Source organism: Larus michahellis, chromosome 2, assembly GCF_964199755.1.
Source record: "Larus michahellis chromosome 2, bLarMic1.1, whole genome shotgun sequence".
Taxonomy (NCBI): Eukaryota; Metazoa; Chordata; class Aves; order Charadriiformes; family Laridae; genus Larus; species Larus michahellis.
Genome location: NC_133897.1, coordinates 25,599,271 through 25,620,966, shown reverse-complemented (window position 1 = coordinate 25,620,966; position 21,696 = coordinate 25,599,271). Strand labels below are relative to the sequence as shown.

At 39.6% G+C, this 21,696-nt stretch overlaps 1 protein-coding gene across 1 annotated transcript in view; it reads right to left on the bottom strand.

Annotated features, from left to right (window-relative positions):
• Window positions 1-295: 295 nt before the first annotated feature.
• Window positions 296-21,696, bottom strand: part of LOC141738750 (pituitary tumor-transforming gene 1 protein-interacting protein-like) — a 34,289-nt gene continuing 12,888 nt past the window's right edge. The window contains exons 4-7 of the mRNA XM_074574641.1: window positions 21,310-21,418; window positions 14,739-14,804; window positions 8,848-8,894; window positions 296-1,921 (exon numbers count right to left, since the gene is read on the bottom strand). Of these exons, the coding sequence (XP_074430742.1) occupies window positions 1,872-1,921; window positions 8,848-8,894; window positions 14,739-14,804; window positions 21,310-21,418 (272 nt within the window). The 3' untranslated portion in view covers window positions 296-1,871. The remainder of the gene's footprint in view (window positions 1,922-8,847; window positions 8,895-14,738; window positions 14,805-21,309; window positions 21,419-21,696) is intronic.

Here is a 21,696-nt window from a genome sequence, read left to right as displayed (position 1 = left end):
TAAAACAGTGAAAGAATGTAAGTGAACACTGTACCAAAATTGGTGATAAAGCGTTAGTTACTAAAGCCTAAATAGAGGCAGGTTCTTTGGCACTGGAAGGAATAGCAATTTACCACATCACCCACAGGCAAGATTTAACTCCCACCACACCTGTGTGCTGTTAAGATTTTATTCTGCTGTCAGAAAAACAGCAGAAGCAAAAACGTATCCTTTCCATTCTTCTAAACTCATCCTTGATCACTTCTAAACCAAGTTAATTTAAAATTGTACAGAACAACAGAACTAAACAACCAAATTAAAGATATTAAAGTGTTTATTTCGGGAACATTGATAAAAATAACATGAACATCTTCAATACTGTACATTTGTTTAACGGATAATACACAGCAAGGAAGGTTATTTAAACTGTACATAATAAACTGGAACTTGTATTGAGGGGGTGGGGGAAGAAGAGCTCTTTGCTTGTTGCATCATACTGGTAAGCTAGTGAAAATGCTCAATGAAACACCTCTACGAAAAGAAAGGAAATAAATCACATTATGGAAATATCAAAAGAACAATAAGAGGTTAAAAAATACTGCTTTCTTACTGTACTGGGTCTGGCTGGCACATAGGTAACTTTCTTCATGGCAGCCCATAAGGTGCTTTTCTTTGGGTTTGTGGCTAGAACAGTGCTGGTAACACCAGTGCTTTGGCTTTTGCTGAATGTTGCTTGCACAGCATCAACATTTCATTTCCCCCCACTCTGCCCGCTCCAGCAAGCGGGCAGGGGGTGGGCAAGAGGCTGGGAGGGGACACAGTAGGACAACTGGCCAGAACTGACTGAAGATACAAGATCATGCTCAGCAACAAGAACTGAGGGTAGGGGAGGCAGAAGTCTATTTCCAGGAGGTGATGATTGCCACAGCATGAGTTGCTTCCCCTACCCTCCTCTTCTTCCCTTACTAAATTGTCTTTATCTCAGCTCAAGAGTTTTCTTGCTATTGCTGTTCCCATTCTCCCCATGATCCCAGTGTAGGCAGAGAGGGAGGCAAGCAGTTGGGTGGGCTTGCCAGGGTGAATCCTGGTAAACTGCAGAATCTGGGCAATGGTTTTTTGGTGTTTTATTTCGGGGTCTTTTTTTGTTAATAATTGTTCACACAGGCTGATATTTCTTCTTAAGTTTAGGCACACTAACTACATTTATTTCAAAAATGACCTTCTTCCAATTTTGATAACTGAAGTAATTTCTTTCCGACATCAGTGATATATCTGAAACATATTAACATTTCCACAGCTGAGCTAAATTATTCAAAGATGTTGTCAACCTTTAGGCATTATACTCTTGAAGATCTTTTTATCACCCAATTCTCACATTATGGTAGTACATAAGAATGTGCCTGGTGTAATTTCTCATTGATACCAACATCAGTTACTTCAGCTGTGTGAAGCTGTGCTTCCATGTTGCCTTCTATTTTTATAAAAAAAAAATAGAGTAGAAAAAAAAAAATCTTTATTCAGGAACATGGGAATAACTGTTTAAGTGGCAGTTAAGACTGAATTCAAACACATGATTGTGACTTGCCATCTACATCAGGTAACAAAACACAGTACTAAGAGGAGGAAAGATACTACCTCACACTTAAATGTCACCATAAAAAAAAAAATAAATCAGCTGACATTTCAACAACCAAAAAAGCATTTATAAAAAAAAATTAGTTCTATATAGGTAGAAGAAGATAGAAACATCTATTTCATGAAGTCTTTATATAACACTCCTAGTTTTACAACCAGGAAAAAAAAACCTTTGGGAAAGAAAGAGCAAAAGGCAAATGAAGACAAACTATTTTCCCATATTCTGGAATTACAGCTCTAGTGGCAGGTGCTTGGATTTATTCATTTTCAAATCTGCTGTATGGATTATCAGAATCCTGGAGAAGACCTGTAAAACAAAACAGGATTGCATTTATAATTTTCTTACCAGTATCACATAAACCCCTTGAGTTACTGACCCCGCTGTAATAGGTACTCCATATAACAAAACCAAAAGGCAATTCTTGTCTTGTAACAATTGCTTTATTACCCGCATGCTCAAGTGTAATAATAAATTGATAGTGTCTTAAGCACTCTTATTTCTCAGACTATTATCATAAGTATTTCATGATTCAGCAGGGAGAGAACATTTCTCTATGAAAAATCCTTACCCAAAAAAACATTTCTCATTTGTGAGGTATACCCTACAAAATGCATTTCTGAGAGTCAAGTCTACAAAAATCTAAGCACCGATATGGCTCAGGAAGAACAGATTCGGACTGGCAAGTTTATAAATTGAAGTTATAAGAAGATCATCATCCTTTTAAGATGTAAGATCCTGCTACTTTGACTTAGTTCTACTTTGATTATACACAACCATCTGTCACATTCAGCTACCTCCAGCATTTCTGCAACAGGACAATAACATCTAAGAACAAATGAAGATGACTTCTACATGCACCAAAACCTCCGGGGACCAGAACAAGAGCATCACTTAATCCAGGTTGCAGTACATTTCCATCATGAAGGTTCTTTATGATTTTACCAGAACACTGTCACAGAAAGCTTTGCAAAGCCATCCAATTATACTGAGTGTCTGGATATGCGTACCATCTTCTATAAGGGTTAGTTGAGCAATCGCTGTTTCATACAGCAATTATTTCCAAGAGACTTTAAACCACACATCAGTTTTGGGCTAGGCAGAAGTGCATATGGAAAATAATGGAGTCCCATAAGAGTCGAGGCGGACCTTTTGTTGTGAAAGAACAGGAACGCTACCGCTATCTTTTCTACCAAGATTTTTACGCTGATGTCTGGCAAGCCTAGACTCTTCTCTAGCTCACTTGATTAGGGCATGGAGACAGAAAACAGCTAAACCAAACAACCCCAATTCACAAGTGTTCAGATTCAGAATAGTGGAAGAGAAAGATTACACTTGTCACTGCCAAAAGAGCTCCCCTCAGACCTTTTCATACCAGACCTCTTTTCCACCTGCACCCAGATACCGAACACTCACTGTTCTATCTGAAAGTCAAAAGCTAATGGCACTGAAGGAACACTGTACTTTTGTCTACCTTGTTGCAGTTGTTGCAGTTCTTTTGAACTGCCAGGTTATTTCAATATGTCAATCAAGTAGCACAACTGCTTAGTGTTGATTATTTCATCAGTAACTGCAACTAACTACATGGTAGGGAACAACAAATATTAAGGAATAAGTATAAAAAAAATCCTATAATTACTCAAGTTGACAAAATCAGAAGCAGTCAATTTGTAAAAAATTAAAAATCAAAACCAGCCCTCATACATAATGGCCTTCTCTTGGCAAAGAATAGGTAAGCTGGTCACATTTATAAGGCTTCAGCCAGGTAACATGAAATACAGTCTATTTACTTGGCATAGTACCTTGCGTGAAAAGTACCACCCCTTTCTGTAATTCTTTAAAAAAATTCTTTAAAAAAAATATTTAGTTACCTGAAAGACAACTGAGTAGTCCAATTTTTAAAAATTTTTGCAGTACTTTTGTCTTTCACCCCTTCCAAACACAAAGCACATCTACACAACTGTTACAGAAAATTAGCAACAGTACTAGAAATTAATATTTTTATTACAATTGTCATTGCATTAAGTTCCACTTCAAATTCAAGGCACCAAACTTAAAAAAATTTTCCAGAGTGGCAAGAGGTGATACAAGACTCCCTAACAAAATTAACTTAGGTTGCATACTTCTCTCTCTGTCGTCTGGCAAGCATTTATTCTGTCTTTCTAATATTTCATTCAAGACAAATACTTACTTACTTTCGTAAGTCTGAAAGTAGCACAGTAAAACACTACACACTGTTCTCTTACAGCTTGAAGAGCTGAAATCCAATGGAAACGATGTTCTACATCCAGTAGTGCCAGTTTCAAATTAATCAGCAGTGTAAGATTCCTGATAAACTTTTCCTATACCACTCTGAGAAGCAAATATGCTTTTACTGTCCCTCCCCTAAAACACTCAGCCAAAAGCCATTTTAGATAACTAGTCCTCATATTTCACAGAATGGTAAGGGTTGGAAGGGACCTCTGGAGATCATCTAGTCCAACCCCCTGCCAGGGCAGGGTCACCTAGAGCAGGTTGCACAGGAACGTGTCCAGGAGGGTTTTCAATGTCTCCAGAGATGGAGACTCCACCACCTCTCTGGGAAGCCTGTTTTCCAGTGCTTTGTCACCCTCAAAATAAAGAAGTTCCTCCTCATGTTGAGATGGAACTTCTTATGTTCAAGTTTGTGTCTGTTACCTTTCGTCCTGTCACTGGGCACCACTGAAAAGAGCCTGGTCCCATCCTCCTGACACCCACCCTTTAAGTATTTATAAGCATTGATAAGACACTCCCCCCAGTCTTCTTTTTTCCAGACTGAAAAGACCCAAGTCCCTCAGCCTTTCTTCATGAGAGAGATGTTCTAGTCCCCTAATCATCTTTGTAGCCCTCATTTCAAGTGAATGTGTCATTTTTTTACTTGTTACTATAAATGCTATTCCCAGGAGTAAACTTGCTTTAATTTTACTGAATTATATTTAGCAATGAACAGATATAATTACCACCAATCAGGCATTAGTATGTTTTAACTTTAAGTTCTCCGATCTCTTCTATTGTACAATATTGGAACTAAACAGGCCTTAAGAACTATGGGTCAATTCAGTGTGAGTAATATTGGTCGTGACTTCACAAATTCATCTCCTGGGAAAGAAGGTACTCAGAGAAATGGCAAGCCCTCCTTCCAAGTGAGGATAACCACAGCGGTTACAACATCCGATAGACCTTGCTCTCAGTCTTGCTCTCAAGACTGCATCCTGTGTTTAAATTTCTTTTATCCTCAGCATTTTAAGTACATAATAAAATTACATTAAGTGAGAGGAGGGAGACAGCAGCTCATCACTTGCACCAATTCTTACTGAATAAGCTGGATCAGGCTCCAGTATGTGGACAATCTAGAGAGACGTATAAAAAAACACGACAAAAAGCTCATGTCACTGCCACAGCTGCTCTTAGCCGTGACACTCTAAGAGGAGCTGCAAGCCTATGCTAATTGGATAGCATGTCTGGTTCAACTGAAGCTCACATACTGCCTTGAACCAGACATGAGTTGTCTCTCTCGACTGTTTTCCATTTGACATGAGGGTGACTACCCAACTTGTAATCTACACTTGCAGGTTCAGAGAAGCTAGATGTTTGTAGGTTCAGGAGTCTTGTTTGCAGTAAAGTCCATTACATGTTACTGCTGAACTTCAATATTGACACAAAGGACACTTACAACTACTTCTAACATCTTGCTTCTATTTACCTTCACTTTGAAGTTAATATTTGACCTACTTAGCAGTATTTAAGAAACACTCCAAAATTTGAAAGGTAGTCAAGTATCTTTCATTAGCTTGTAAGTAATGGGTCCTCTTAATATGTATGAAATGACAAAGCAATTTTAAGAAATTAATACCTCTTTCCAGCATATTCATTTATATTCTATACTATGCAGCTTCTCAGACACTGATATCTGACTCTTATCACATCACATATCAGCACTGCCCAAAAATAGAATTAACAGGCACAATATTTACAAAAGACTGTAAACACTGCAAAAAAATGAACTACTTTGCTGCATGTGTTCACCCCTTATTACAATTTTCCTCTTTATTTGTAACGCCCAGATTAACAACTCTATTCTTAACATAAAAACTAAATAGCTTTAAGTGTATAGGAATACAAGATTTCCCTGCTTTGCATTCAGAACACTAAAGATGATCAAGATAAAGTATCTACCTTGAACAGAAGGAACATTTACTGTAACAAACTACTGAATATAAAAATAAAATAAAGGAGATAGGATTACATATCATTAAATTAGCTGATCAAAACCTTTGCAGAACTGAAGCAAGTGGTGTGGAAGCCCAAAATCATGAAAGGCAATAATTTTGTAAAAATGAAGAGATAGAATCCTTCAACTAATACCAGGCAGAATCCTGAAATAAATAAATAAAGCAGCTCTCACTATTGCTATACTGAACATACAATAGCAGCAAATGTAGCAGCAATTAAATTGCAGTTCCTTTGTATACTACACAAGCTGCAAAAGTACTCTGAATTCTACTTTAAAATTTTCTAACAGTCAACATATAATTTGTGTAATCATATTGCATTCATATATGTGAGCAAATGAAAAATACTATCAAATTGTGCAAGAAAGAAACAATTCTAAGTGTATTCCTGGTTGCTAAAGCTCTCTATTACTTCCAATGCTCCCAAAGGACTGTGGCTAGAGTGACACCTGCAATGCATTATAAATGTGTAATTACCATTTAAATGGAGTAAGGAAAGCTGGTGGATGAAATGGGAAAAGGCATTCCCTTAAACCCAACCAAATACTGAAATTTCAGGCATGATCATTTTAATCTACAGAGTCAGGTTAACAAAGTCATTGTCATTCTGCCACTCATCCATGCCTACTTAAGTAAGAATCCTCTCTGCAATGCGTAAGAGTGTAAAATAATCTAGTGTCTCCATAATTATTTGCAGCAGTTTTTATTAGATTATATTTAATATGCTAACATATGTATTTACTAGACAGTGAAAAATGAAGACAGAAGATCCAAGGCTATAGCAAGACTTACTCTATTATAATAGTCTCACTGAATTATTTTGACAATCATTTGTCTGTATGTTATCAGAATAAAAACTATACAATCAGCAATAATATTTAGGAATTTCAGAATGTATGCATGTTTTGTCTTTCATTTTTCCTCAGTTACACACATCCTTTCAGTATGTGCCAACTATTCACGTAAGAGTTACATTTTTCTTTGGGACAAAAATGAATCATGAGAATCCAGGCCTCAAACTGATATATCTGACAATATATATTAATCTTTGAGCATGCAATAAAGCAAACCTGCCAATGAATAAACTTTATGTAGAAGTTTGCTATTGGAATTGAAGTTTTATAGTTGTATTACAATCTTTTGTGGATAAACTGCATTGCAAAACATAACTGCATGAAGAAATAAATATGCCTCACTCCTTATAAGAAGGTACACCTTCCATTAACACAATGAATGTATGAACTTGTTTCTAACTAAGTCACTAATAGACTAACACACTTCAAGAGGAGGCAAAATGACACTAGCTCTCGTATGACTGTGTGCATAGTATAGCTACAAACAAGATTTGTTGAATTTGGTGTATGTATTCCAGAGGCACAGAATTACACAGTTGAATTCCTCAGGAAACTCAAGTACTCCAATGAGATCCAACAAAGCATTCCACAAAAGTCTGAAAGTTAAGCACTGAAGAGAGAGACTTGTCATCACTAAAATATAGGACCATCCAGAGACAAGTGAATTAGTTTCACAAGCGGAATATAACTGAATGCAGCCTTTTGAACCGTCACTTAACTGCAAAGCACTGCTTTGATACACTAACTGCTATACTGAATTCAAGACCTTGTTCAACACCTCTTTTAGCTGCACTGGCTCAAAGAGATGCAAAGTTATATCTATATCTGTAGAGTGCTGCATATTATTTTGGAGACACAGCCATCGTCTTAAATTCTTCACCAGATCTATCCCAATGATTCAAACTTGTTGAGATTGACTCTTAGATGTCTTCTAAGGAGAAACAAACACAAAAAGTCCGTGGTGTACTGTGTTGTTGTTTGGATTTTGTTTGGTTGGTTTTTTGGTTTTGTTTTGTTGTTGTTTTTTTTTTTTTAAATCTGGACTACTGTCATCAACCACTCAAACAAAGCTCTTGAAACTGAACTGTAGTTGGGATACAGGGTCAATTATCCTATAAGATACCGCTGTTCACGACTGATGTATAACAAAAACTAGTTCTAGTTTCTACAACATTCATCCCCCTGCAGCCCAAGCTTCGCACTAAATTTTTCCCCCCATTCCAGCAAAGGAGCATGCTTTTGCAAATGTTCCCCGGGCAGAGAAATCCCTACAAAGATTGTCTGTATCACTCCTGCATCAGCCAAAGGGCAGGCTGCAGATTCATGAAGGCATTCCCAGACTCTGCCAATCAGTTTAACAAGAGGATGAAAATTAACAGTTCTGAGTGACTGTTCAGACCCCTAGAATCACCTTCTCTGACATTAGTGCAATTTGCATAATAAAAAGTGCAGTGTAGTTTTAGCATATCTGTCTCTGAATACACAGTACTATTAACCCTATGAACAATCAAATGCAAAGTGCAAGCACTGACAAGACTAGATAATAAGAGCCTCCTATACAACACAGCAGGTCCTATAGTCTTGCGATATGCTTCTCCTATCAGACAACAGCTTCACTTAAAAACAAAGAAAAAACCATCAATTTTAATCCCTATGTTAGGCTGCATCCTCCATCCTTCTTTTTTAAGCTTGATTTAAAAAGCTTGCTATCTGGTTGTCAGTCTATCCTCCTTCAATAACCATGAGTCTACTAGCCAATTTCAACTAGATTGGTTAATCAAGTTCAAGAACAAACGCATCCCCCACACGCCTAAAAAAGAAATAAAAAAAAAATAATCAGCGCTCCTACTTAGGAAGAGACAAAAAGAACTACTTATTTTAATCAATATATTGAACACCCCACCCAGCACATTGTCTCTTGCCTGCTGGGAGAGTCAGAGCAGGAAGAGAACAGGAGCATAACAGCAATGAGATCAGGTGTTCAGGTGATAGAAGACATGCATCGGTAGGAGACTGGGCTTGATTACTTCTGCTGCTCATAAAGCAGCTTGTTCCTGCTGTGAATTTGAATAATAATTAGGAAAAAGGAGTCAATTTAGATACTAAGTATCAGAACAAGATTACCACATACCATACTTCTTACGTATTTCATCATGCTTCATTTTTCTTTCATGTTTCCTGCAACAAATGAAGGCATAAGAATATTGACTGTTTCGAGCTGTAAGCAAAATATGACAATTACATGAGACAACAGCAGTTTCTAAATTAGTATGCAATTACAAATGCCCCCCCAAAAAAATCACATTTATCAGCTACATATCATATCTTTCTAGATACACTTTATGTATCTATAAGATCCCCTATAACTTCTCACTAATCAATAATGTCAAAATGAGATATATTTGCAACTATAAAGAACAATATTTTTTTCTATATAGAAGTAATGCGTCCATATATATGTACACGTACACACACTGAGTTATTCATTTATATGTAAGAAGCAAGGCACAATATTGGAAGATTCTCTAATGCTTTCCAGCAGGGAGCGTAACTCAAATTCAGCAGTGAATACAGTGTGTTTCAGAATCCTAATTCACTGTAATAATTCTACAGAGATAAAAGGTGTATTACTGTTTTGTGTAAGCAGTACAGCAAGTGAAACCCACTAGTTTCTAAAATCCAGTATGGCATCCATGCAGAGATTAAATTATTGTGCTATATAAAAATTGGATGCCTAATCATAAGACAGGTTTCAAGACTGTATCTAATGTTGCCAAACTTTAATTATTCACAAAAACCAAGTGTCTGACAAGTCAATTTCTTCTTCCCCTTCCTCCCCTCCACTCTGCAAAGGTGAAAGGACAAAAATGAAGGAAATTTAAATGGAAATCGTTCCATTATTCCTCAGATAATTTTCCTATATTTCAACAACGGGAACATCTATTTTGCTTAGTTTAAAAGCAAACAAAAAAGCTCATACACAGCTGTTTCACTAGGATGATACAGAATCTACATATTTTCAGGAAAGGACATGGAATTTGGCAAAACAACATTCCTCTAACAAAAAAAATATACATTGTTGCCTCTATCAAAATTCAACCCAGTTAGACAAGTTTTGACTTTCACCCTATTCTAATTTGCACATATTCAGCTGAAAGCTGTTAAGCACTGACAGCTTAATTCACCAAAGAACCCATCTGCCCTATGCATATTCCACCTCCAAACAATTCCTACTGCTAATCAGATCCTGTGTGTCCTCAGAAGCAATTATCCTGCTTTCTACAGAGCTGAAGGGCTGAAATGGCCTTTGCCTGCAACTGCACTTCTGGAAAGCATGCAGATAAAGCATGATGAGAAAACCAAACAAGAAAGACTGACTCAAAACCTTCTACTACTATTTCCCTGAGATACCCATCTCCCTTATATCCCTTTACACTATTCGGCCCAGGCAGCATAGGAAACAAAGCAACCTGGCCAAACTGCAGGAGGAGAAGGAACAAGGGAATCAGGGCGACGAAATTAAATTCATGCAGAGGAGGAAAGTCAGGACTGAGAGGTTGAAGAGAACAGGAAGAGGAGTCAAGTTTACCTACTTGACCTGACCACAGGATTCCTGCATTCTGTATTGCATAAGAGGAAGACATTATACAAAGCAAAGGATCTCAGGAAGAGAATAGAGAGATTCTGCTTAAAGCAGCCTTCTCCTGCATAAAGTCAATCTTTATTTCTGTATAGTTTCTGTGAGACATTGTGACCTCAAGTTGTTTTTTTTTTGTTTTTTTTTTTTTTTTTTTTTTTTTTTTTCCACTGGTGGTACTAATGGCATGTTCTTCACTGTTTTGCAAACCTTGTCTGAAATAATGGAGACTCACTGCTGTAGTTTCAACTGAAATCTCACTATTTCAGCAGTCAGTCTGAACCTGCCCTGAACACAGACAGCACTAAGTATCTGCATAAGAAGGGTAAAGGGGTGGGGGAAAAAAAAAAAAAAAAAATTAAAATCAGTCTGTGCCTTAAACCTCAGAAACAGTTTAGAATACCTCCCTAGGCTATTCAAAATAAACCCACCAAACATTTACAATTCTTACATTGTTTAAATTTGAAGGATAAAACCATTAACATTTGCAAAACACTGCAAAACATTTGACAGGCAGCCACAACTATATCATATCACATCACCCATGACTAAATCCCTGCGCAGTAAATAAGGCTTAGCTATTTATCAACTGAGAAGAATCAGACAATTCTGACCAGGCAGTCACTGAATCAGCCACCCAGAGGTGGTTTGCTGCACTTGTTCACGTCTTACATTATGATCAACTGAAGTCGTATTACAGTCTTCTGAGTTAGTTCTGTTTCTTAACCTACTGCTATTATTCCATCTTCTACATGCTAAATTCTTGGCTCTTCATGCAAGTTGTCCCCACTGCTGTTAAGCCAAGAAAGTATTTTTCCTAATACTAACAATTCACATGGTTTTCCATACTTGGTTCTTCACAAGTGAACTGCAATCCTTTCTTCCCCCCTCCAGTGTAATGGTTCTCCCTTACCATTACACCACCAAATTACAACTTGGCGGTTTATCTTATTCAAGACCTCATTGCTTTTCATTGGTTTATCAACTTCTAACATATATATCATGGTTTATAAATTGCATAAATTTAACATATAAACGTAGCATGTATTTGCAGCTGTAAATACTTAAATGATTGTACTGAAAAAGACTCACTACTTGTTGCTGTGTTTAAAAATTATTTTAGATGTTAGAGATGACATGAAGTCAAATAAAGGACTAAAACTATGCAGTAAGATATCTGTCCTCTTTCAGTATTTTTAGTCAAAAATTGAACTCAGGGTTTCCTTCCCCTCACTGTAAGTGCAAACTCTACATTTCAGCAGTGATTTTCAACCTTTTCCGTGAAATGACAGCTAGTTTCTTCCTTTTGAAGACAAGCAGAGGGCCAGTGTTATTACCCTTACTCTTCATTGTAATGGCCATTTAGGTATTCCAGAACAACACTTCCTAAAATTCAGTTTATTATGGATACTTAACACAAACAAATTTTAAACTTACAAAGCAGACACTTACTGTGTGCCCGAAAAGCTAAAAAAATGCTAGATGCTGCAATTATCTTGAAGCTTGCGTTAATCACAAACTATGTAACTTGGGCCTCCTTTGTTTTTACCATTCACTAATGGAACACCATGAAGTGAAGCTCAGACTGGTCCTGTTCTCCTTCCATTACTAACTGATCTGAACAGCTAGCTGTACATGAACTAGCTGTGTCACGCAGCTGAAAAAAAAAACACACACAGAAACCCCCAGACAGACGAGGTCAACGCTGTGCCTATTTTCCTCCCACACTTTTTATCTGAATATCTACCCAGCCATTTTCAGAAACTATGCAAAAACGTCACAGCTTGTAGAAGGGAAAGACCATACAGTACAATACAGTGTTTTCCTCCCCACAGTTTGCTGGTCAAAAATGGCTCATTGAGACTATTAATCTGTTCTACAGCCTGCTACTAGAAATTCATCCTGCTAAGGACTTGCAAAAGTAAGCAGCAGCTAGAGCGAGGTGCTGGAAGCGGCCTACTCATTGCATTTTCCCATGACCCTAGCAGTCCCTCCCCAGCCACACACACAATAGGTGCGCGTGTTCCGAACATGGGAAATACCCCAGGGCTGCTGCTAAGTTCTCTCCTGCAATTAGAACGGTTTATCTGTTTCGTAGACACACTCGTAAGAAGCTAGGAAAGAGGGCTGCTACTCTAAGCCTGCAGCAATCATTCTGGCAGAGCAGTCTGCTCCCAGCAATCCTTGTTCCTAGGCTTAATTCAGGAATGGAGTTGGTCTTAGCTCTGCATTGCTAATTGCCTGCTGCAATACCACTTGCTCTGTGTGTGCGCAGCAAACCTTACACTCCAGAAGTAGCAGACTTCCTACAGATTAACTGTACCAAGAATCTAGAGTGAATACACAAATCACAGGTGAGAGGTTACGGTACACAGTCATCCCCTGTGCCTTTGCTTTATAGTAAACGTAGGTAAATGTTAATTTAACTAAGCAATGTGGCATAATACTAAGGGTCTACATTTCACCACAACAAGGCACATAGCTTTGACACGCAACAAAATGTTGATATTCCTCACAGGATCCTGCCTCTTTATAAGGGAACAAAATCATTACAGGAGAAACATCACCTTCGCACTAGCACTCTCTATTGTACCACGACTAGATAGAAGTGGATTAACAGGTGGAAAATTTCCCTTTTTCTGATCCATTGCAAGTCTTCAACATCACTTATCTGATAAACTGTGGTACAACTATGTGCAAGCATATTTCCTAAACCAGTCACCTATTTCTTACCCTTCCCTGCACATTCAAATATGACACTTTCAGCTCACAAATTAAGATGATTATGAAAACAAGTTTGTATCCATTCTCTCCTTGGATAAAGTTTGACACTTCCTTGCAATGGTGAAAGGGGAAGTACTGCTTTCTGCTCTATCCCCAAATAAATGCTTTCTTTGCTTTTCTCCCATCCCTGGATTCATGCTGTCCTTGCATCCTGTGGATCCCAGCAATCTTACAGATACATGCTAAGGCTGTTCCCTGAACTGACCCAACAGAATAAAAAAAAACCAACCTAAAAAAACCTCACAGAAATGTGAATAGCTTTCTGCAAAACAAATTGGCATAGCATAAAGCTAAGGAACATTGTGCCTTGGGCATGAAAGAAAAATAAGAATGCTCTTGCCATCAGAAGCTTGCAGTTACATCAGAAGTAGAATGCCTCTACACACAGTCCAAAGGGTTAAATTAGTGGCACCATTACACTCAAAAATACACATTTTCAAAACAGTAATTCTAGCTCAACTACTCTAGGAGACATCTAAATTCTCATCTTCCCTCTGCACAGAGTTACTTTAAAACTTACACTTTCCTAAACAAGTGCAGAATACACATTACTGCAACAGTAAATCTGTGCTGTTAAGAACAAAATTTGCGCGAACAAAAAGTTTAAGTTTAAATTTAAAGTTTTAAAAGCTACTAAATGGTATTACACAGCTAGTAGAAAACTGAAATAAATAGCTATATTAAACTGCTAGTATGCAATAGCTCTAACAGAAACAAAACTAACCACTCAGAATTTTTCAGAGCTTGACTTAGGTGCAAAGCTTTTCTTGTTAAACATCCGCATTGTATCTTATTCTAATTCTTTCTACGGCCAACAGCTTTAGGAATTTCACACAAGGCTAAAGGACACTTCAATTTAACCCATAACAACAGAATCTAGTCTGCTTCCTAATACCACAGCACCTACTTCAGAGCCATAACTGTTGTCAGATTCAGGGCAAACAGTTGCTGTATTTGGTACATAACCTGGCAGTTCAGAACCAGAAACCAGATTTGCATGGAGTTAAGAGTGATTCTCGCAGCTCCTGCCAGTCAGAGACATGAGAGAGAGTAGGTACATCTGTAAGAGAACCTTATTGGCTCCCACTTTTGTGCCCTGTAAGAAATGTAACATGTTTGAGCAAACCAAGCCATGTTTGCCCACCTGCCTTGTCTTCTTACATACATTCATAATAGAGAAACTTAATGTCTTCATACAAAAGCTCCACGAGGGGTCTTATTTGGAAGTATGCCTTGCTCCCTGCAGTCTCTGCTTATATTAACAATGAATCTGAGTTCAAGAGAAAACAGCAAGCATCACTGAAGGTGCCTACCTGTTACTTGGCAGATGAGTATTCAAAGAACATAACTAGGAAGTGTCAAGCCTAGGATCAATTTCCTTGTCAGTCTGTGGGGATTCAAACCCACAGCTGACAGCTCCAAGGCTAGCATTAGTCTGGTTAGGACTCTCCTCTTGTCGTGCTGTATGTAGAAAACCTGACATTGTCATGCCTAACTCCATAATGCGTCTTTGTTTAGTACTCTTTGTATTCCTTAGAAGGACAGAATACTCCTATATCACCAGGAAGTGAACAACTACATATCAAGCTGTCAAGACCTACCTCTGAAGAGACTGTAGTCTTCGTTCCTCTCTCTTTCTAGCTAGCCGTTCTTCTTCTTCGTCTGGTCTATAGAAAAATAAGGAGGGAAGGAAAGTATAAGAGGAGGAAAAAGCAATTTTGCTGTGCTAGGCAATCATTCTTTAGTCATTTGACTTATTTTCAAAAAGTATTTATATTCTGACCTGAGATACTCAGCAATGAAATTTCACATGGCTCTGGAAAAGTAAGTATAATTGATAAATTTGTAGAATTATCCTTTCACATTGTATAATACCTAAACGCTTCACCCACTATAACAATAAACCCTTCAGACCCCACGGGACAATCTAAAACCTCTTTGCAAGAGCTTGCAGACTGTTCCAGAAGACTCCTACTTGCCATTTTCCCCATGTGTCACACCCCATTTCAGAGTAAGCATACTGCACATGCACAGTTAAGTCCATTGTCGTCCCCTGGAAGAAGATTGATGGTTCATAAGCCTTTGAAGCCAGAACAATTTATCTTTCCAACAACCATCACTATTCCAATCTCAAATTGCCCCCAGGAAAGCACTCTGCATTGAACTGTCTTGGCAGCCGCCTTCCCTGTTCTGGAACGAGCAAGGATATACCCGAGTGCATCAGCTGGGTGAGTCTAGGAAATGCTGAGCCTACAGAGTACATCTGAGCTGTACATGTGCAGATATGCTCTACTGAATGCATGCACTTAAGCTTTGTGACCTGCCTTGGAGAAAGCTCAGCTTCACTTAACCATTAGATAGACCACATAATAGTTATAGCACTCTAAAGCAAACACCAAACAATATTTGTCTGTTATTTTTTCTAGCAGAATTAATGACAGTTCTTCAGGATTAGTCAATGGACACCTGCCGTACTTTTCCAGGTGCTAATAATTTTTCAAAACTGAATGCACTATCTGAAGATGTTTAATATTGTAAATATTAATATCAACACACCTGCTAATAGAGAAACAGACAGTTATAGTACTACACATCTGCAGCAACCAACATACAAGTTAAGCAAGAGTGACATCCAGTGGTTAATTACAGCATGTCATGTGTTTTAACACATAAAATTCAGATACTGGAACTGGAAATCTGAACTCAGTTTTCCATCTGCTCAATCAATCCATACATGTCTTTGAATACTTTAGCCATTTGAATACAACCCAGTAATCCAGAACCTATGAAATGTTTCACATACAAACTTTCTAGTTCATAGACTGGTTTGCATTGGAAGGGACCTTAAAGATCATCTAGTTCCAACACCCCTGCCATGGGCAGGGACACCTCCCACTAGACCAGGTTGCTCAAAGCCCCATCCAGCCTGGCCTTGAACACTTCCAGGGATGGGGCATCCACAATCTCCCTGGGCAACCTGTTCTAGTGCCTCACCACCCTCAGAGTAAAGAATTTCTTCCTGGTATCCAATCTAAGTCTACCCTCTTTCAGTTTAAGACTGTTACCCCTCAGCCTATCACTACACTCGCTGATAAAGAGTCCCTCTCCAACTTTCTTGCAGGCCCTCTTTGGGTACTGGAAAGCTGCTATAAGGTCTCCTCAGAGCCTTCTCTCCTCCAGGGTGAACAGCCCCAACTCTCTCAGCCTGTCCTCATAGGAGAGGTGCTCCAGCCCTCTGGCTATCTTCATGGCTCTCCTCTGGACTCACTCCAACAGGTCCATGTCCTTCCTGTGCTGAGGGCTCCAGAGCTGGATGCAGTACTCGCAAGTGGGGTCTCACCAGAGCAAAGCAGAAGGGCAGAATCACCTCCCTCGCCCTGCTGGCCATGGTTCTTTTGATACAGCCCAGGATGCAGTTGGCGTTCTGGGCTGCAAGCACACATTGCTGGCTCATGTTGAGCTTATCAGCCAACACCCCCAAGTCCTTCTCCTCAGGACTACACTCAATGAATTCTCCACCCAGCCTGTATTTGTGCTTGGAATTGCCCTGACCCAGGCACAGGACCTTGCACTTGGCCTTGTTGAACTTCATGAGGTTCACACAGGCCTACCTCTCAAGCCTGTCCAGGTCCCTCTGGATGGCATCCCTTCCCTCCAGCACATCAACCACACCACACAGCTTGGTGTCATCGGCAAACTTGCTGAGAGTGCACTCGATCCCACTGTCCATGTCGTCAAAGATGTTAAACAGCACTGGTCCCAGTACCAACCTCTGAGGAATGCCACTTGTCACCACTTGGACATTGAACTGTTGATCGCAACTCTTTGAGTATGACCATCCAGACAATTCCTTATCCACCAATAGGGATGGATCCATCCCTCAAATCCATGTCCCTCCAATTTAGAGACAAGGATGTCACACGGGACAGTGTCAAATGCTGTGCACGAGCCCAGGCAGATGATGTCACCTGCTCTGTCCTTATGCATCAACACTGCAGTGTCATAGAAGGCCACCAAATTTGTCAGGTAAGATTTGCCATTACTGAAGCCATGTTGGCTGTCACCATTCACCTCCTTATTTTCCATGTGCCTTAGCAGAGTTGCCAGGAGGATCTGCTCCATGAGCTTGCCAGGCACAGAGGTGAGACTCACCAGTCTGCAGTTCCCTGGGTATTCCTTTTCCCGTTTTTAAAAATGGGAGTTTATTTCCCCTTTTCCAGTCAGTGGAAACTTCACCCAAGGCTTCTCAAATATGATGGATAGTGTCTTAGCAACTTCATCCACCAGTTCCCTCAGGACCTGCGGGATGCATCTCATCAGGTCCTATGGACTTGTGCACCTTCAGGTTCCTTAGATGGTCTCAAACCTGATCTTCTCCTACAGTGGGCAGTTCTTCATTCTCCCAGTCCCTGCCTTTGCCTTGTGTGACTTGGGTGGTATGGCTAGAGCCCTTGCTTGTGAAGATCGAGGCAAAAAAGTTGTTGAGTACCTCAGCCTTCTCCACATCACGGGTGACCAGGTCTCTCGTTACCTTCCAGAGATGTCCCACATTTTCCCTAGTCTTCCTTTTATCACTGACCTACCTGTAGAAGCTTTTCTTCTTGCTCTTGATGTCCCTGCCCAGATTTAATTCTATCAGGGCTTTAGCTTTCCTAACCCGATCTCTGGCTGCTGAATTTCTCTGTATTCCCCCCCAGGCTATCTGTCCTTTCTTCCACCCTCTGTGGGCTTCCTTTTTGCGTTTGAGATTGTCCAAGGGCTCCTTGTTCATCAATGCAGGCCTCCTGGTGTTTTTGCCTGACTTCTTTGTTGGGATGCATCACTCCTGAACTTGGAGGAGGTGATCCTTGAATATTAATCAGACTTCTTTGGCCCCTCTTCCCTCCAGGGCTTTATCCCATGGTACTCTACCAATCAGATCCCTGAAGAGGCCAAAGTCTGCTCTCCTGAAGTCCAGGGCAGCAAGCTTGCTGTGTGCCCTCCTTGCTGCCCTAAGGATCTTGAACTCCACCATTTCATGGTCGCTGTAGCCAAGGCTGCCCTTGAGCTTCACATTCCCCACCAGCCTCTCCTTGTTGGTGAAAACAAGGTCCAGCATAGCTCCTCTCCTCATTGGCTCCTCTATCATTTAGGAAAGGAAGTTATCATCAACACATTCCAAAAACCTTCTGAATTGCTTACGCCCTGCTGTCTTGTCCCTCCAACAGATATTGGGTGGTTGAAGTTCCTCATGAGGACCTGGGCTTGTGAATGTGAGGCTGCTTCTATCTGTCTATAGAGGGCCTCATCTGCTCTGTCTTCCTGGTCAGGTGGCCTGTAGCAGACTCCCCACTATGATCTCACCTGTCTCTGCCCTCCCTTTAAACCTGACCCATAAGCTCCTCATCCATCCTCAAGCAAAGCTGCATGCACTCCAGCTGGTCACTGACATAGAGGGCAACACCCTTCTCCTTGTCTCCCCTGCCTGTCCCTCCTACAGAGCCTGTATCCTTCCATTCCAACATTCCAGTCACAGGAGCCATTCCACCACATCTCAGTAATGCCAGTATCACAGCCCTGCAGTCCTATGCACAGCTCAAACTCCTCTTGTTTTTTCCCTACACTACATGCATTTACATAGAGGCATTTAAGTTGGGCCCCCGCTGAAGATGCCTTACTGGCTGAGTGTCTGGAATTCCTTTGTGCTGCACTCCAGGTACTCTCCTGCCGACCTGTGATCCTTCTACAGGCTCTAGGGATCCATTACTGGCATCAAACTGGTAGGAGGGGGATGGACTGAAGTTCCTCTCCATCAGCAATTTTAGTTTAAAGCATTCTTCACCAGCTTGGTAAGCCTGTGACTGAAGATGCTCTTCCCCTTCTCTGACAGATGTACCCCATTCTTGAGAATCCTTCTGTAAAACTACTTTATTGAAGACCCCAGTGTATTACAACTGTGCAATAATCTCAGTTCACGCTGACCCTTCAAGTCAATAAAATGCTGGTATAGGATTCAGAAAATATATTTCTTCTCTGTAATTAAAAGAAGCATTAAATATCTTGTGATTTCTAGACACTTTGAAGGAATTGCGGTTTTCTTCAAAATTCAGAAAGTTTGAAATTATAAAAATTAAAAAAGTGGTTGCTAAACTGAAGAAGTTCAAGACAGTCTATTTAGTATAGTTTCATGAATAGTGCATGAAACTCTCAAGTGCATGGAACCAGACTCAAAGTCCAAACACAGGATAAAAATAATGAACTGAAACAATCAACCAGTAGTCTAGACTTCCTGTGGTAGGGATGGACTCAGGTGAGCCAGCTACACCACCAATGGCAGGATTAATGCACCTAAGTATTCTCTGTGTTCCAAGGAAAAGATAAGTGCTGGCAGCTTAAACACTGAAACCCCACAGCTTAAAAATTCCCAGAAGGAATATTGATGCTTCTCCAAAACAAAGCTACACCTGAGATGCTACATCTAAGAAGCCAGTAAAACAAATCTAATATTACATTTCTGCAAATTTTCCTTCTTCCAATTCATTAAAAAAGTTTCTTCTATAGAAAAGGAGTCCCCAAACCAAGGAAACAGACAGCAAAAGAATTCCTGCTGAGAATCCATGGGTTTAAAACCAGTAATGTATCAGGCTTCAGTGTAATAATACATTGTGAATCCTCCTGAAACAAGCTGGAGCCCACTCTGACAAGACCTTTAAATCCCCTGAGTGTCAGAAGATTAAGCTTGACACCTCTGGAGTTCTGGCATAAGACGACTCTCAACCAACTCTCTATTTTTAGAATTAGATGTTACAGTACTGATTGATGACTTAGCTACTGAAACTGAAGTCTGGCACAAATCTCTCTTTTCACAGGAATCAAGCTTTATTTGTAGGCATGTCAGCCACAGGGGCCTACTCAGTTCTTCTGCAGACGAAGTCGGCAAATCTTACATAAAATCTAAAACAGTTCTATACATCTTCAGGGCTTATCAGCACAGGGCTAAAGAGTTACCAAATTCTGCACTGGGACAGATTTGGTAAACCAATCTACCACCAGAACAGGTGCGTGCATCTTCTTCAGGGAAAAAAAAAGGGAATAACATGCTATTTACAGTTTTCTCCTTTTTTGGAAGCCACACGTACCATATTTCTCTGGCTTGAAGGTCAGCACTAAACACTGTACAGCTGCACAAATTCTTTAAAAAAAAGCCCTCAAACAAGAACAGTGAATTACAGGTCCTTGAAATAGTATAGAAAATATTTCATATCAACAAATAAGGTCCACATTTTGTTCACATGAGAAGTAGTGAAGGACAAAAGGAGCTAGCTGAAACTACACTGCCCAGAAACCTGAGCTCTAAAGCTTCAGTGATGCAAGGATGCATATTGTGCTGTCCCAATAAACAAGGCTTTCCAGGTGTTTCATTAGGGAATGCACACCAATCACTTCACATAGCAGCACTGACTTGCCTATTTTAGCTTCTCATCAACTACTTCCCTCCTTTTGAAGGATATTAGCCAACTAGAAAAGTAAGTCAGTAGAAAGGGGAAAAAAAAAAAAGGTAAGTTTTACAAATCCTCCAAGATCTAAAGAACACTTAATTTTTGCACCATACTTGAAAATAAGTCAGTGACTTCCAGTATCTTAGAGCAAAAAGTATCATCTTACATTTAGAATATTTTGTTGAATTGGCTAAGACAGCTAATCACTTAGATACTGACTGCTGACAGATCCTAGAGCAAACTCAGTAGCATGGATACCAAGTGCTGTAGGACACTTGCTCAGTTACTCATTACCCACCTGGTCCCCTTTTTGCTGTACCATGAGCTTGCCTTGAAAGAAATCATTTGCTCTGTTATCAAAGAAGCAAGTATTTATTTGGCCATTGAAATGTTTCATGTCTAATCTCAATAAGGAAGTGCAAAATGTAGAAGTGTAAAGCAATAGCTTACTCAGAGAATGTACCTGTGATGCTACCACTAATAACATCACTTCAGTGGCATTCCAGCATCATTTCCACTGTCATATTGCCTGTCACTAAACACCTTTTTTGGTTGTCTCTCAAACAAGTAAAATGAAGTGACCAAAATTGCTTCCCAATGAAAAGATTCTTAGTATACTGGAGAGTAAAAATTGTAGCTAAGTAAGGAAGACCAGCACCCAAAGTTAGTAAAGGAAACAAATATATGTATTTACCTCCTGGAATGTCTTCTGCGGTAACAGCAGTAACAGCAACAGACTGCTATGGACACCAGAATGAGTCCAGCTATTACAGCTATGGCAATAATTAAAGCCTCAAAGTTTACTGAAAAACATGAATATATTCAACTTGTTAGACTCCAGTATTATCATTTGTCTTTCTGATAATTCTTCCCCTCCTTCCCCTCCAGTTAAAACCCAGCTTATCACATTAGAATTTTGTTACTATGCATAATTTACACTGAACAGTCATTAAGTAAAATTGTTCTTTACATATACCAAATTATTAAAAGTTTTCCTGTAATACTTTATATGATATAAATCTACTGGTGTGATTCCACACGCAGTTTTGTTGTCCCAATCACAATCTTAGCCAATGTACCA